This window comes from Salmo salar, chromosome ssa17 (assembly GCF_905237065.1).
Source record: "Salmo salar chromosome ssa17, Ssal_v3.1, whole genome shotgun sequence".
Classification (NCBI taxonomy): domain Eukaryota; kingdom Metazoa; phylum Chordata; class Actinopteri; order Salmoniformes; family Salmonidae; genus Salmo; species Salmo salar.
In genome coordinates this window covers 54,297,681-54,315,239 of record NC_059458.1, presented here as the reverse complement: position 1 = coordinate 54,315,239, position 17,559 = coordinate 54,297,681, and the positions used below count along the sequence as shown (strand labels likewise).

Genomic DNA, 17,559 nt, shown 5'->3' with positions numbered 1-17,559 from the left:
AAACAAGACTCCCTAAATTTTATCAGCGTATCGAATGCGCTACCCGGGCGGAAAAAATCCTGGACCATTGTTACTCTAACTTCCGTGACGCATACAAAGCCCTGCCCCGCCCTCCTTTCGGAAAATCTGACCACGACTCCATTTTGTTGCTCCCAGCCTATAGACAGAAACTAAAACAGGAAATGCCCATGCTCAGGTCTGTTCAACGCTGGTCCGGCCAATCTGATTCCACGCTTCAAGACTGCTTCGATCACGTGGACTGGGATATGTTCTGCATAGCGTCGGACAATAACATTGATGAATACGCTGATTCGGTGAGCGAGTTTATTAGCAAGTGCATCGGTGATGTTGTACCCACAGCAACAATTAAAACCTTCCCCAACCCATCTGGACAAGAGTAATACCTATGTAAGAATGCTGTTCATCGACTACAGCTTAGCATTTAACGCCATAGTACCCTCCAAACTCGTCATTAAGCTCGAGACCCTGGGTCTCGACCCCGCCCTGTGCAACTGGGTCCTGGACTTCCTGACAGGCCGCCCCCAGGTGGTGAGGGTAGGAAACAACATCTCCACCCCGCTGATCCTCAACACTGGGGGCCCACAAGGGTGCGTTCTCAGCCCTCTCCTGTACTCCCTGTTCACCCATGACTGCGTGGCCATGCACGCCTCTAACTCAATCATCAAGTTTGCAGATGACACTACAGTGGTAGGCTTGATTACCAACAACGACGAGACAGCCTACAGGGAGGAGGTGAGAGCCCTCAGAGTGTGGTGTCAGGAAAATAACCTCACACTCAACGTCAAGATGATCGTGGACTTCAGGAAACAGCAGAGGGAGCACCCCCCTATCCACATCGACGGGACAGTAGTGGAGAGGGTGGAAAGTTTTAAGTTCCTCGGCGTACACATCACGGACAAACTGAAATGGTCCACCCACACAGACAGTGTGGTGAAGAAGGCACAACACGCCTCTTCAACCTCAGGAGGCTGAAGAAATTCGGCTTGTCACCAAAAACACTCAAACTTTTACAGATGCACAATCGAGTGCATCCTGTCGGGCTGGATCACCGCCTGGTACGGCAACTGCTCCACCCACAACCGTAAGGCTCTCCAGAGGGTAGTAAGGTCTGCACAACGCATCACCGGGGCAAACTACCTGCTCTCCAGGACACCTACACCACCCGATGTCACAGGAAGGCCAAAAAAATCATCAAGGACAACAACCACCCGAGCCACTGCCTGTTCACCCTGCTATCATCCAGAAGGCGAGGTCAGTACAGGTGCATCAAAGCTGGGACCGAGAGACTGAAAAACAGCTTCTATCTCAAGGCCATCAGACTGTTAAACAGCCATCACTAACATTGAGTGGCTGCTGCCAACATACTGACTCAAATCTCTAGCCACTTTAATAATAAAAAATGTGACGTAATAAATGTATCACTAGTCACTTTAAACAATGACACTTTATATAATGTTTACATACCCTACATTACTCATCTCATATGGATATACTGTACTCTATACCATCTACTGCATCTTGCCTATGCCGTTCGGGCCATGACTCATTCATATATTTGTATGTACATATTCTTATTCGTTCATTTACACTTGTGTGTATAAGGTAGTTGTTGTGAAATTGTTAGATTACTTGTTAGATATTTCTGCATGGTCGGGACTAGAAGCACAAGCATTTCGCTACACTCGCATTAACATCTGCTAACCATGTGTATGTGACAAATAACATTTGATTTGATAGCCTATAGGTTTAGTGTTTATATTTTGTAATATTTGTATGTATTCATTCGTGTTCACAGTGCGGACTGAACTGAGGTCTCCGTACCGAACAGTTCAGTACAAATATGTGTATCGTTACACCCCTAGTTTTTTACATTTTTAAATGTAACCTTTATTTAACTAGGCAAGTCGGTTAAGAACAAATTCTTATTTACAATGACGGCCTACCCCGGCCAAACCCAGACGACGCTGGGCCAATTGTGTGCCGCCGTACGGGACTCCCAATCACGGCCGGTTGTGATACAGCCTGGATTGGAACCAGGGACCGTAGTGACGCCTCTTGCACTGGGATGCAGTGCCTTAGACCACTGCGCCACTCAGTACGGTGACATGGCAATAGCTCCGCAGTCATTACTAAGGCATAGCTCTATAGCATTGTCATCAGGCAGGCCGGCTGAGGTTTCAAAGAGTGTGTGTGTGGGGGGGGGGTCACATCACAATAAATTGACTCATTTTGCTCGATAACGATAAATACACAGTCACTTTCCATTAGCGGCAGGGGACTAGACTGGCTTTGCCAGTGCCAAGACAGACATGAAAGTTAGCTACAATATCTCATCTAACATGTTCAGTGAATGCATGAGGGATATTTTGACGTGCAACCTGTCAAAATAGGATCCAGAATGATCCGATTTCTTCTTGGCTTTTTATAGATTCATTTGCCTGCATCTTTTTTTTTGGTGCATATTGGCCTAGGCAGTATGATACATAAATTCACCACCTGAGGAAGTAGGAACTCAAAACACATATTGCTAACCCTAAATATATGATATTGTTGCTGGATAGCCATGTAATTGATCTAACAGTAAATGTAATGCCTCAACAAAAACTTTCCATTGGTAGGCATCAATAGACTTGATGTATACTTGATGTATTGACTGCAAATGGCCCGTTACGGTCAGCCCATCATCTCAATTCCATATTCGGTCTGTAAATTGGTGTTATTTCCTCAATATTGAGAGCCGAGGATAAAATATACTCACATAAACCTGAGACTGTCCAATTTTTAACAGTAAAAATACGTTTTAAAAACGTCGTTTTCCCCCAAAATTACATTTTGAAATGTTGATCAATGGTTGTAAGCCTGTACTTACCAGAATGCATCTGTCCATTCACTTGGTGCGCAAAGTGGGGAAAGGGAGCGAGACCTAGTAGCGAAACAGGGACTAGGAAGATAATGTGCTTTCTGCAATGAAAGTACAGTAACGGACATTACTGTTGACAAAATAATGGTTTTAGAACAAAAACATCTATAGGAACGTTATGTAGCATATTCACCGAAAATTACAGATTTACCGAAGCGTTTTGGTAAGAGGGCAATGTCCGTGTCGGTAGTTTTCGGTTTATCTTCCTAGCTCTAGGGTAGGGGCGTAGGGTTGATTTCAGTCTGGGTGTTTTATAAAGGATTTACAAGTCGTTTATTAGTTTACAGATATTTTAGAAGCAGCTGAAATTTAGCAATTACTTACACACCCTTCGTACAAATTATACATATTTTTGCGCATAGCTACCTTAATGTTAAATATTGGGTAGACAAGGCATTTAACCTACATTTCTCCTGTAAGTGACCCTGGATAAGAGCGTATGTTAATTGACTAAAGGTACGGGTACATACCGCCAGCGGTCGAGGGTGGTGAGGGGAGTAGTGGCAGGACGGTCGGTCTCCGTCTACGTCTCTGTCAGGGTCCTCTGGTGTTCCTGGGTCGCCCTCATAACTGGACAAACGACCGTCCCGGTCCTCTCCTGCCCTCTGCCAGACAGGGGCTGGGGGGTCCTGGGTTGAGGCTGGGGGGACGGGGGTGGAGGATAGGACAGCAGCGCCCCCACCACCTGGTACCCTGCACACAGAGGGGGAGAGCGAAAAAGAAAGAGGAGAAAAAGTGAAAGGTAGAAAATGTTTCGAACTTGACACTAACATGACCTACAAAAAGAACAAGTGTCAAAATCGCCTTGTTTCACTTGGATTCTGATTCTGCTATCAACAGTAGTTTACATCACCCCCTAGTGGTGTGAGTTTGAACTGAGTGATTTAAAAAATAATCAAATCAAAGTTAATTGGTTGCGTACACAGATTTGCAGGTGTTATAGCAGGTGCAGCAAAATGCTTATGTTACTAGCTCCAACAGTGCAGTACAATGTCTTGCAAATATGCAACTTTGGTCTAACTTTGGTCTAATATTCCTGAGAAGCAAACACAGCATCTTTATTGAACAAATGTCATAACAAGTATACGATTCCATTGAATGAATAGAAGCTATACATTGACTTTGGCCTCAGTGCTGCCCCCTACCTGGGTATGTGTGCATTAGCCAGCCGCAGTTTGAGAGTGGAGACGGTTCTGCCATTGTGGCAGTGGGGGGGCAGGGTGGAGGGGGTAGTGTCATTGGCAGGGGTGCTCTGACTGCCCCCCTGTGACTCCCTCCTCTGCCCCCCCTCCTTCTCTTTCTCCTTTGCCCCCTCCTTCGCTCTGCCCTTGTGTTCCGCCAGGAGGATATCAAACTCTTTCTGCCTGCCTGGGACGGCCCGTCGGTGGATCAGGGAGTGAGTCTGGAAGACAGACACACAATATAATAACAAAGAGAAGTGGGCACAAGAGGGCAATAAAAACACATTTAAATGAGACTTAAAATGTAGTTTTCCCTGGTATCAAGGAAAATAAAACACATAAGGCAAAATAAAGTAACGCGTACTGATGGTCAGAATTAGCTGTGTAGCCAATGAGATGTGAGGTTAGAGGTCAGTGTGTCTCACCTTGCAGGTGAGTGATCGCGTGCAGGACCGTTTGCTCTCCGGGTCCTGGACTCCACAGTGCTTGTTCGGGTCAAACACCCTCCCTGTAAACACCAGACAGAGAGAAAAAAAATCAAACCAGGTCATCGCGGCTGATTTCAGAATGTTGTCTTCCAGAGCACCATGAAGTAATCTTTTGCCAATATATCGTGAATGACAGGAGAGAAGTGTCTTACAAAAGTGTGTTATAGGACCTACAGTAGACTGTTGATTGACTGAAATGTCCCAAATTCTCCTGAGAAGTTTCCCCTGAGTTAAACACTTCAATTGTCCCAGTAATCTTCCACATGTAATATCTATAATCTAGCTAGGTAGTCTGAGTTATGGGAGTGGTTGGGAGTATGTGTGTGTTTGGAAGATGAGAGGAGAGTGTATGTGCATGTGTATGTGAGTGTGTGTATGCGGGAGATGAAAAGTGTCTGTGTGTGTGTTACTGCGTGTGTGTTACCGCTTGTGTGGGAGATGAGAAGTGTGTGTCTCTCTCTCAGGAGTATGTGTTTAGGAGATGAGAGTAGATGAGGCCAGTTGGGAGTCCCAAGCGGTGGGAAGGTTTTTAAGGAGCAGACGCCTTGGCAGCAGTAGCTCATGAATTACACTTACTTCTAAATCATAGAGCTGGAGGGACGCACAGAGCAGAGACAACAACATATGGAGAGAGAGAGAGAGAGAGAGAGAGAGAGAGACTGGGAGAGAGACGGGAGAGAGAGAGAGAGAGACTGGGAAAGAGACGGGAGAGAGAGAGAGAGAGACTGGGAAAGAGACGGGAGAGAGAGAGAGAGAGAGAGACTGGGAAAGAGACGGGAAAGAGAGAGAGAGAGACTGGGAAAGAGACGGGAGAGAGGAGTAAAGGAAGAGAGGAAAGAAAGGAGAAAGGCAAGAGAGACGAGAGGAAGAGAGAGGGGAAAAAGAGAGAGAGGCGGAAGAACAAAGAGATAGGAGAGTTGGAGAGAGAGGTACGAGGGAAGTCTCCTCCACAGTAGAATTAGCAAGGCCCCAGTGCATAGGATTAGTGTTGAGCAACAGCCTCCAATCTCTCCTCTTTCAAAACAGCCCCCACCCATGCCAAGTTCCTAACCCATCATATGAATCTGTTCATGCCCCATCACTCCTATGACTGGGCAGCTTTCAAAGGTTAGGGGAGAGGAACACTTATAAACATAGGCTTTATATTTATACCATGGCCTTTATGGTGCTTAGATAGATATGCACATTACTGGTGGAAGAATTTAAGTTGATACACATTGCATACCAGATAAAAGGTACATTAATACATATGTTCTCTCCGTGTCTGTTCACCTAGGAGGAGGATGAAGTTGGCTGATCTCTGGTCAGTTTTGATCCCTGATTATAATACTGTAGATATAATATATGCTATTTAGCAGACGCTTTTATCCAAAAGCGACTAACATCCTGCATTAATACATTTTCGTATGGGTGGCCTCAGCGGGAATCGAACCCATGATCATTGGCATTGCAAGCACCATTCCACCAACTGAGCCACACAGGCCATTGATAATGATTAAAAGGTAGGATTGGGTGTAGGGTAAACTGATCCTAAATCTGTGGTTAGACTGTGTTCTCACCTGACAGTCTCCTGTGAGGCCTGGGGGTCTTGGTTCCATTCTGCTGTTTCCTGTCCAGGGGGGAGAGGGTTGCAGGGGTCCGAGGGGAGGGAGAGTGGGAGGCGGAGGGTCTGCGGTGGTCCAGGGGGGAGAGGGTAGAGGAGGGCCGTTTGTCCACGGGAGAGCGGGCCGGGCTTGGCCGGCGGTCCACCGAGGAGGGGGGTGTGGAGGAGCAAGGGGTGGTGGGGCCACGACCGTTCACCAGCTTTTCCTGAGACCCCCTGAGGGGAGCTGGAGGGGTCAGAGAGGGTTTGAGGGAGGAGGGAGAGGAGCAGGAGGGGGTGGAAGAAAAGCAGTGGACTCTGACATGTGTTCCGCCCTCTGCATGGCCCAGACACGGCATCTTCTCCAGACTCACTACTGGCAACGACACACTGGAGAGAGAAAGAGGGATGGAGCGACAGATAACGCAAGAGAGAGGGATGAGAGAGAGAGAAAAAGCGAGAGAGAGGGGGGGGGGTGCTAATTGATTGAGTGGAAAGTTATGGAATTTTTTTAATAAAAATAAATGAATAATAATTCAGAATAATAATAACCATGACGGAGTTCAATGCAGGAAATTCAATGTAGGAAATGTCTGCATGTTCACAAGATTTGGCCAGTGTGTGTACCCACTATGTCTTGCTGCGGACACCCTTGGGAGGGTAGACAGCGAGCGGGGCCTTGTTGAAGCGGGAGTAGTCTCTGGGGACCCTGAAGGGCAGAGGGGGAGTAGGACCCTGGGTGGGGGACACTGCCACATTGGGCTTCACAGAGGCCACTGGACCCCTGGAGGGACTCGGGGAGCCGTGCCGACGCTCTGTGACACACACACACACACACACACACACACACACACACACACACACACACACACACACACACACACACACACACACACACACACACACACAGAGAGAGGGTCAGGAGAAATACAGACTGAACATACACAGCGTCAACACAACTGGTAAACACCCAGCATCATGAGAACATCTTAACGCTGTAGATCACGGACTAGTCAGTTATTCACACAATGGATCTGTGATGTTTGCAAGTGATCCATGGCTCCAGACTGCAACCATTTGACTTGGCTGTACGAGTTGAGTTTTATTAGTCGTCGCATCGGTGCGAGCCGCACATTCTACATTGTCACTCACTCAAACGTTCCTCTTTTTTGGGCAGCTAAAAGCACGATTTGGTTAAACAGTGAAGTACATTATACTCATGATTCCTATAATGTAAGTGTCTGCCCTGCTCCTGTTTCACTGGGACCTAATGATGTGATGAGCAAGCCACTTTCCTCTCCAGGAGAAATAAATGTGTTCCGATTGGAAAACATTTCAAAATCTAATTGCAGGAACGACACAGCTTTAGAAGCAACTACTGTTGTCCATGTTGAAGAGAGGAGAGTCTCAGCTTTTTATAGGTATAATTTTGATGTGTTACAGCCTGAATTTAACATGGATTAAACGTAACAAAAATGTACACTGGCCTACATACAATAATACCCCATAATGTCAAAGTGGAATAATATTTTTCAAAATGTTTGCAAATTAATTAAAAGTGAAAAGCTGAAATGTCTTGAGTCAATAAGTATTTAACCCTGTGTTATGGCAAGGCTAAATACGTTCAGGAGTAAATATAATAATAAGTTACATGGACTCACTCTGTGTGCAATAACAGTGTTTAACATGATTTTTGAATGACTACCTCGTCTCTGTACCCCACACATACAGATAATTGTATGGTCCCTCAGTTGAGTAGTGAATTTCAAACACAGATTCAACCACAAAGACCAGGGAGATTTTCCAATGCCTCACAAAAAAAGGGCACCTATTGGTAGATGGGCAAAATTTTTAAAAAGCAGACATTATATATCACTTCGTCTATGGTGAAGTTATTCATTACACTTTGGATGGTGTATCAATACACCCAGTCACTACAACGATACAGGTGTCCTTCCTAACTCAGTTGCCGGAGAGGAAGGAAACCACTCAGGGATTTCACCATGAGGCCAATGGCAACTTTAAAACAGTTACAGAGTCGAATAGCTGTGATAGGAGAAAACTGAGGATGGATCAACAACATCGTAGTTACTCCACAATACTAACCTAAATGACAGACTGAAATGAAGGACACCTGTACAGAATACAAATATTCCAAAATATGCACCCTCTTCGCAACAAGGCACTAAAGTAATACTGCAAAAAATATGGCAAAGCAATTAACTTTTTGTCCTGAATTCAAAGTTATGTTTGGGGCAAATCCAATATAACACATTATTCACAATTTTTTCAAGCATAGTGGTGGCTGCATAATGTTATGGTTATGCTTGTAATTGTTAAGGAGTGAGACGTTTTTCAGGATTAAAAAAAGAAACAGAATGGAGCTAAGCACAGGCAAAATCCTAGAGGAAAACCTGCTTCAGTCTGCTTTCCACCAGACACCCGGAGATGAATGAACCTTTCAGCAGGACAATAACCTAAATCACAAGGCCAAATCGTCACTGGAGTTGCTTACCAAGAAGACAGTGAATGGTCCTGAGTGGCCGAGGTACAGTTTTGACTTAAATATGCTTGAAAATCTATGGCAAGACCTGAAAATGGTTGTCAATTTGACAGGGCGTGAAGGATTTTTTAAAGAAAAATTGGCAAATGTTGCACAATCCATGTGTGGAAAGCTCTTAGAGACTTACCCAGAAAGACTCACAGCTGTAATCGCTGCCAAAGGTGATTCTAACATGTATTGACTCAGGGGGTTGAATACTTATCTAATCAAGATCGTGTTTTATTTTTCATATTTTTTTAAAAACAAATGTTAGAATTTTTCTTCCACGTTGACAGGCTATATTGTTGTAGACAATTAAATCAATTTTAATTCCACTTTGTAACAACAAAAAGTGGAAAAGGTCAAGGGGTGTGAATACTTTCTGAAGGCACTGTATCCCTCTCATTATTACCTTAGGCCTACCATATTTGTAGGTTATTAAAAAAACTACTTAAAACTTTGAGATAGCCTAGAACTCCATTAGATATATTAATTGTTTGAACATGAAATAGCACAGTGGGAGAAATCATCCCCTATTGGAGAGAGAGAAAAATATGAAAAAATTCTGACTGGACATTTAGCGCCGCTTTGGTGACTAGGCCATGTCTACATTGTTCTCTTGCATTCTGTAAATATAAGATATTAATTGAAATAGGCTACAGCAAATAGGAATATAGACAATTTCCTCGGAATGTCACCTATGCACTGCCCTGCTTATCTCTTTAATACGGCCAGTCAAATTGAAATAGGTTAGGTATCGTCTGTCACATTATGATGACGTCACCGTCGACAATGGCTGTCAATCATCCTCGATAGACGATACCATCATAATATCGCCCAACCCTAGTTACAAGTGCATCCTTAAAAGCTGCCTTGGTTTAAACTCCTTCTCTTTTACAGAAAGTGAACAGCTCAATTGATAGCAACAGAGTTACACACTGTAGGTCTACTAGATTACTTCCCTAGCAAAGTACATTTTTTACTCTTAGTCTATAGAAATTCTGAATATCAGAGGCAAACCGAAGATATTCCCATACGCAAGAGTCTCGTCTTTCTCGTGCATTTTGTGGCTCGTTTCTAGCATCAGAGGAAAGCGCTGTTAAAGATCAGTTTTGTCTTCTTCAAAATCTTAAACTAACAAGGGGTAGGCTTTTTGCAATTTTCTTTAACAAAAAGTAGGCTATGGTATACCCTCACATAGACCTGCCCCCTCAATGGTTTTAACTTAACATACCAAGCCCTTCACGGACACAGAGGTATTGAAGGAACTGTCCGACAAATCTAAACATAGCGTATAATTGTCGGCCAAACAGGTAGGCCTACCTCTTATTTCTTAAATAGGAAGAAATAGGCTCCAACACAAAGCCTTCGTTGTTAGTTAATTAGTGAAATGTTTTTTTTTAAAATAATTACTCAAATTAGCGTAATTTCAGCACCATGTGCTTTCCACCTCCCGATTGATTGCACAGCAGCTGCCGCTTCCCATTTCAGCACCACAAAGCAGTCATGGAAGTTACTCGACACTGGCTTATTGTGAGGTCAATTACGTTGATAAAAAGCCTCATCATGGGCAATGAAACATGTAGTTTCGCGGCCTTTGGAAAGGCAAATATCAAGTGTGACGAATAGGAGCCCGGAACAAAGCAAAAAAAGTTACCCCCACCCCCAGTAATTTTCTAACTGTCCCTTAATGCATATAAAGATGTAGGCAAATTCATCTCCATAAAACAAAAATAAACATCTGGAGCCCTATTTTGACAGTAAAATATAACAATATCCTAATTGTCAACCCAAAATCCATGACAATCACTGGATTAGGTTGCACATCAAAATATCTTGAATCATGCATTCCTGCTTGGACATGTTGAATGAAACAACTTATTTATTGAATAGTAGTAGCCTATTACACGTATTAATAAAGCACTGGGATTGACTTGATAAGATTACTATAAAAATATACAGTACCAGTCAAAGGTTTAGACACCTACTCATTCAATGTTTTTTTTTTTACTATTTTCTACATTGTAGAATAATAGTAAAGGCATAAACACTATGAAATAACACATATGGAATCATGTACTAACCAAAAAAAAGTGTTAACTAGTATGGGCTATGTGGGACGCTAGCATCCCACCCACGGTACAGCCAGTGAAATAGCAGGGCGGCAAATTCAAAACAACAAAAATCTCATAATTCAAATTTCTCAAACATACAAGTATTATACACCATTTTAAAGATAAGATTCTCCTTAATCTAACCACAGTGTCCGATTTCAAAAAGGCTTTACGGCGAAACCAAAACATTAGATTATGTTAGGACATCACCTTGACAAGAAAAACCACACAGCCATTTTCCAAGCAAGGAGAGGCGTCACAAAAACCAGAAATACAGCTAAAATGAATCACTAACCTTTGATGATCTTCATCAGATGACACTCCCAGGACTCAATGTTACAAAATACATGTATGTTTTGTTCGATAAAGTTCATATTTATATCCATAAACCCCATTTTACATTGGCGCGTGATGTTCAGAAAATGTATTCCCACCAAAACTTTCGGTGAATGAGCACATCAATTTACAAAAACACTCATCATAAACGTTGATAAACTTTACAACAGTTATTGAAAGAATTATAGATATACTACTCCTTAATGCAACCGCTATGTCAGATTTTAAAATAGCTTTCCGCGAAAGCACATTTTTCAATATTCTGAGTACAGAGCTCAGCCATCAAAGCAAGCTATTCAGTTACCCGCCAAGTTCTGGAGTCAACTAAACTCAGAATTAGTATTATAAATCTTCCCTTACCTTTGCTGATCTTCGTCGGAATGCACTCCCAGGACTTCCACAAGAAATGTTCTTTTTGTTCGAAATACTCCATATTTATGTCCAAATACCTCCGTTTTGTTTGCGCGTTCAGGTCACTAATCCAAAGGCATAACGCGAGAGCGCAGAACCAGAGACAAAAAGTGAAATAATTCCATTACCGTTCATAGAAACATGTCAAACGATGTTTACAATCAATCCTTAGGGTCTTTTTAACATAAAACGTTGATAATATTCCAACTGGACAATAGCGTATTCATTACAGAGGGAAAAAAAAGGAGAGGTGCGCCAACGTGCCCACACAGTAAACAACTCACTGGTCCCAGGCAGTCCACTGATTGACTGAGCTCTTATTCTCTGCCCAGTAACAGTAGACGGATGAAACAAGTTTCTTAAGGCTGTTGACAGCCAATGGAAGCCTTGGAAAGTGCAAAATGACCCCACAGACACTGTAGTTTGAATAGGGATTAGATAGAACTACAAGTCACTTCCTGGTTGGATTTCTTCTCAGGTTTTTGCCTGCCATATGAGTTCTGTTATACTCACAGACATCATTCAAACAGTTCTAGAAACTTCAGAGTGTTTTCTATCCAAATCTACTAATAATATGCATATCCTACGTTCTGAGCCCGAGTAGTAGGCAGTTTAATTTGAGCACGTCATTCATCCGAATTTCCAAATACTGCCCCGTCACTAAAAAGTTAACCAATATATTTTAAATTCTTCAAAGTAGCCACCCTTTGCCTTGACAGCTTTGCACACTCTTGGCACTCTCAAAACCAGCTTCACCTGGAATGCTTTTCCAACAGTCTTGAAGGAGATCCCACATATGCTGAACACTTGTTGGCTGCTTTTCCTTCACTCTGCGGTCCAACTCATCCAAAACCATCTAAATTGGGTTGAGGTCGGAGGATTGTGGAGGCCAGGTCATCTGATATGCACTCCATCACTCTCCTTCTTGGTCAAATAGCCCTTACACAGCCTGGAGGTATGTTGGGTCATTGTGCTGTTGAAAAACAAATGATAGTCCCACTAAGCGTAAACCAGATGGGATGGTGTATTGCTGCAGAATACTGTGGTAGCCATGCTGGTTAAGTGTGCCTTGAATTCTAAATAAATCACGGACAGAGTCACCAGCACCACCACACCATCACACCTCCTCCTCCATGCTTCACGGTGGGAACCACACATGCGGAGATCATCCATTCACCTACTCTGCATCTCACAAAGACACAGCGGTTGGAACCAAAAATCTCAAATTTGGACTCATCAGACAAAGGACAGATTTCCATCGGTCGAATGTCCATTGCTCAAGTTTCTTGGCCCAAGCGAGCCTCTTCTTCTTATTGGTGTCCTTTAGTAGTGGTTTCTTTGCAGCAATTCGACCATGAAGGCCTGATTCACGCAGTCTCCTCTGAACAGTTGATGTTGAGATGTGTCTGCTACTTGAACTCTGTGAAGCATTTATTTGGGCTGCAATTTCTGAGGCTGGTAACTCTAATGAACTTATCCTCTGCCGCAGAGGTAACTCTGGGGCTTCCTTTCCTGTGGAGGTCCTCACGAGAGCCAGTTTCATCATAGCGCTTGATGGTTTTTGCGACTGCACTTGAAGAAACTTTCAAAGTTCTTGACATTTTTAGTATTGACTGACCTTCATGTCTTAAAATAATGATGGACTGTCATTTCTCTTTGCTTATTTGAGCTGTTGTTGCCATAATATGGACTTGATCTTTTACCAAATAGGATTATCTTCTGTATACCACCACTACCTTGTAAAAACACAGCTGATTGGCTCAAACGCATTCAGGAAAGAAATTCCACAAATTAACTTTTAACATGGCACACCTGTTAATTGAAATGCATTCCAGGTGACTAACTCATGAAGCTGGTTGAGAAAATGCCAAGAGTGTGCAAAGCTGTCATCAAGGCAAAGGGTGGCTACTTTGAAGAATCTCAAATATAAAATAGCTTTTTCATTGTTACTACATTATTCCATATGTGTAATTTCATAGTTTTGATGTCTTCACTATTATTCTACAATGTAGAAAATAGTACAAATAAGGAAAAAACCTGGAATGAGTAGGTGTGTCCAAACTTTTGACCGGTACTGTACAGTCGTGGTCAAAAGTTTTGAGAATGACACAAATATTCATTTCCACAAAGTTTGCTGCTTCAGTGTCTTTAGATATTTTTGTCAGCTGTTACTATGGAATACTGAAGTATAATTACAAGCATTTCATAAGTGTCAAAGGCTTTTATTGATGCAAAGAGTCAATATTTGCAGTGTTGACCCTTCTTTTTCAAGACCTCTGCAATCCGCCCTGGCATGCTGTCAATTAACTTCTAGGCCACATCCTGACTGATGGCAGCCCATTCTTGCATAATCAACGCTTGGAGTTTGTCAGAATTTGTGCATTTTTGTTTGTTCACCCGCCTCTTGAAGATTGAACACAAGTTCTCAATGGGATTAAGGTCTGGGGAGTTTCCTGGCCATGGACCCAAAATATCAATGTTTTGATCCCCGAGCCACTTAGTTATCACTTTTGCCTTATGGCAAGGTGCTCCGTCATGCTGGAAAAGGCCTGGTTCATCACCAAACTGTTCCTGGATGGTTGAGAGAAGTTGCTCTCGGAGGATGTGTTGGTACCATTCTTTATTCATGGCTGTGTTCTTAGGCAAAATTGTGAGTGATCCCACTCCCTTGGCTGAGAAGCAACCCCACACATGAATGGTCTCAGGATGCTTTACTGTTGGCATGACACAGGACTGATGGTAGCGCTCACCGTGTCTTCTCCGGACAAGCTTTTTTCCGGATGCCCCAAACAATTGGAAAGGGGATTCATCAGAGAAAATGGCTTTACCCCAGTCCTCAGCAGTCCAATCCCTGTACCCTTTGCAGAATATCAGTCTGTCCCTGATGTTTTTCCTGGAGAGAAGTGGCTTCTTGGCTGCCCTTCTTGACACCAGGCCATCCTCCACAAGTCTTCGCCTCACTGTGCGTGCAGATGCACTCACACCTGCCTGCTGCCATTCCTGAGCAAGCTCTGTACTGGTGGTGCCCTAATCCCACAGCTGAATCAACTTTAGGAGACAGTCCTGGTGCTTGCTGGACTTTCTTGGGCGCCCTGAAGCCTTCTTTACAACAATTGAACCGCTCTCCTTGAAGTTCTTGATGATCCGATAAATGGTTGATTTAGGTGCAATCTTACTGGCAGCAATATTTGCAATAATTGCATGGCAAAGAGGGACTTTGCAATTCATCTGATCACCCTTCATAACATTCTGGAGTATATGCAAATTGCCATCATACAAACTGAGGCAGCAGACTTGGTGAAAATTAATATTTGTGTCATACTCAAAACTTTTGGCAACGACTGTATATTGCGTGACAATTTTTTTTTTTTATGAGTGCGACCGAATCATGAGCTGGTGCCACCAAGTGAAATAGTTAGTCTGAAACGCTGTGATCCATATTGCAGTAGAGTGCATTGGAGAGAGACAGACAGAGGAGAGGATAGAGAAGGAAGGAAGGAAGGAAGGAAGGAAGGAAGGAAGGAAGGAAGGAAGGAAGGAAGGAAGGAAGGAAGGAAGGAAGGAAGGAAGGAAGGAAGGAAGGAAGGAAGGAGACTTACGGTTCTGGCTATGCATGTCTTTGGGGGGGGGTGAGGAGGAGGGTGGGGATGTCCTTTACTCTCTCTGCCTCACTGGGACTCTACTCACCAGACACCTAATCAGGACAGAGGGACATGTCAAAAACACAACACAGCCACACGGGCGCTCCCACACGGTCTCGCACACCCCCCCATCGCACACCCACCCACCACACAAGTGCTCTCGCACACCCACACACACACATACATACATACCCACATGTCACACGTGCTCTCGCACACACTCTCACACACACACCTCATTAAATGCTTATTGTAGACCTACTACTCATGCAGACTGCACAAACATTTGTGTGGAAAGCTTGTGAACTGTGCAGTGGGGATACAATAATGCATTATATCACTGTCAGCAAATAAAACTCTTCATGATTATTCATTTTGGAATCAACATCTTTGTTCTGCCCTGGCAATTTCCTAAATAGACTTGTCCTCGACACCACAGCCATCCTGCCAACTGTCGTCAATCAACTACTGTCTGACAGGCTGTATCACCCACACAGAATCTGTCTCATTGGTCACAGTTTAGTGACTGACAGTGTGAGGAGCCAATAAGATGACAGTGTGTGGGAATGACAAGGAGATTGCCTTACCCTGCCAATGAGTGCTGAAATACCAACAGCTCGTTAGAACAATACGGATGAATGAGCACACAGATTAAACAGGCGTCAAGGCTGTGTGTGTGTGTGTGTGTGTGTGTGTGTGTACACGCCAGGCGGCAGTCGTGTGTGTGTGAGCGTGTAACTGCGTCCGGCGGGCAGGTGTGTGTGCAGGTGAGTAAATAGGCAAGGTAAAGCAGTGGGGGAGCAAGGACCAAAGTCCACCTCATTCAGGTATGTAGTAGCAGCAGTCGTAGTAGTTACACAGCAAGCCATCCAGATTCACACACAGATTAGCTACTTACAACTGTAGTTTAGCGTACATCTAACAATGCACCCAAGTCTAGGTCTTGTGCTTCTGCCCTTCCAAGGTACAAGTTACCACCTTTCATTTTTTATTTAACCTTTCTTTAACTAGGCAAGTCAGTTAAGAACAAATTCTTATTTACAACGACGGCCTACCAAAAGGCAAAAGGCCTCCTGCGGGGACGGGGGACTGGGATTAAAATAAATATATAAATACAATATAAATATAGGACAAAACACGCATCACAACAAGAGAGGCAACACAACACTACATAAAGAGAGACCTAAGACAACAACATAGCAAGGCAAGGCACCTAACACAGATCTAGGGTCAAAATACCCTGTCCTGACCTTAAAAACATGATTAAGGGGTTTTAAAACTATCTGACCCGGTATCAGTGGTTAGTGTTTATCAGTGGTTAGGGGCAACGACTACCTAGTCCCTCAAGCCCATTGCCATGACATTGCCAAGCGAGCGAAACGGTGGCTAGCGTAAGAGCCCTGTGAGGCTAGCAACCACAGGAAGTAGGAAGCTCAGAGTCAGCTTCTCAGAGCTCAGCTGGCTTTGTTTACATCCGCACCGCCAGCGCTAGAGGAAGACACCCACCAGAGAGAGAGAGAGAGAGAGACAAAGAGGGAGGAGAGAGAGAGTGAAGCGCCAAACCCTTCTGCAACAGCCAATACATTTCATAACATGACACACATTACTAAATTACTCTAGACAAGTCAACACTCCACTAAACCACACACACAATCACTGCAGCTGCTTCAACACAACAACGGCCCACACTGGAACCAAAGCAAGCACACAAACAACTAACTGCCTCGCCAACACACTGCACTGCAGTGAGTGCCAGCCCACACATCAAAGTCAGGAAACGAAACTAAGCTGAGAGGACAGAGCCTGCAAGGAGCTCAATTAATCCAGGACCATAAGGGCAGTCACCAGACAACAACAACACACACACACACACACTATGAATAACAATCTAGCACACAGACATTCTCAGAATGACACACACCCCACCTCTGAATAACACACAAAAGCTTTTCCGTTAAACTGCTTAATTAGCCTCTGCCGCCAGCTACAGATGTGTCTGTCTGACTCCTGCAGCCTGGCTGGCAGAAAGAGTATTCCTCCATACTCACACACACACACTAGAGCTGGAGGAGCATAGCTGAAAGGCATTGACCCCTGAGCAGACCTGACCTCCTCAGAGCCTGTCAGTGAGCAGCTGTTGTGAGAGGAAGCTTTCCTGTTTCCCCTAACCACAGATCTAAGGTCAGTTTTACATGCGTTATAACCATTTAGTGGTTAGGACAAAGTCTAGGGCCTGTCTGAGAGGACTGCAGCTGGAGGCAGCAACCTGCAGGGGGCAGGAGAGAGCACTCAAGGGGGGCGTGGTGTGTGTGTGTGTGTGTGT

The 17,559-nt window shown here is 44.0% G+C and overlaps 1 protein-coding gene across 6 annotated transcripts in view; it reads right to left on the bottom strand.

Annotated features, from left to right (window-relative positions):
• LOC106576087 (ataxin-7-like protein 1) overlaps positions 1-17,559 on the bottom strand; it is a 29,259-nt gene that overhangs the window by 6,766 nt on the left and 4,934 nt on the right. For 2 of the 6 annotated variants that reach the window (XM_014152973.2, XM_014152975.2), the window contains 5 exons: positions 6,824-7,007; positions 6,170-6,582; positions 4,548-4,630; positions 4,087-4,343; positions 3,412-3,634 (listed from right to left, as the gene is read on the bottom strand). In XM_014152973.2, coding sequence (XP_014008448.1) covers positions 3,412-3,634; positions 4,087-4,343; positions 4,548-4,630; positions 6,170-6,582; positions 6,824-7,007 — 1,160 coding nt within the window. Of the gene's footprint in view, positions 1-3,411; positions 3,635-4,086; positions 4,344-4,547; positions 4,631-6,169; positions 6,583-6,819; positions 7,008-15,194; positions 15,290-17,559 lie in introns of those variants that run through there. The other 4 variants (XM_045699725.1, XM_045699726.1, XM_045699724.1 and 1 more) reach the window with 3 other exon arrangements.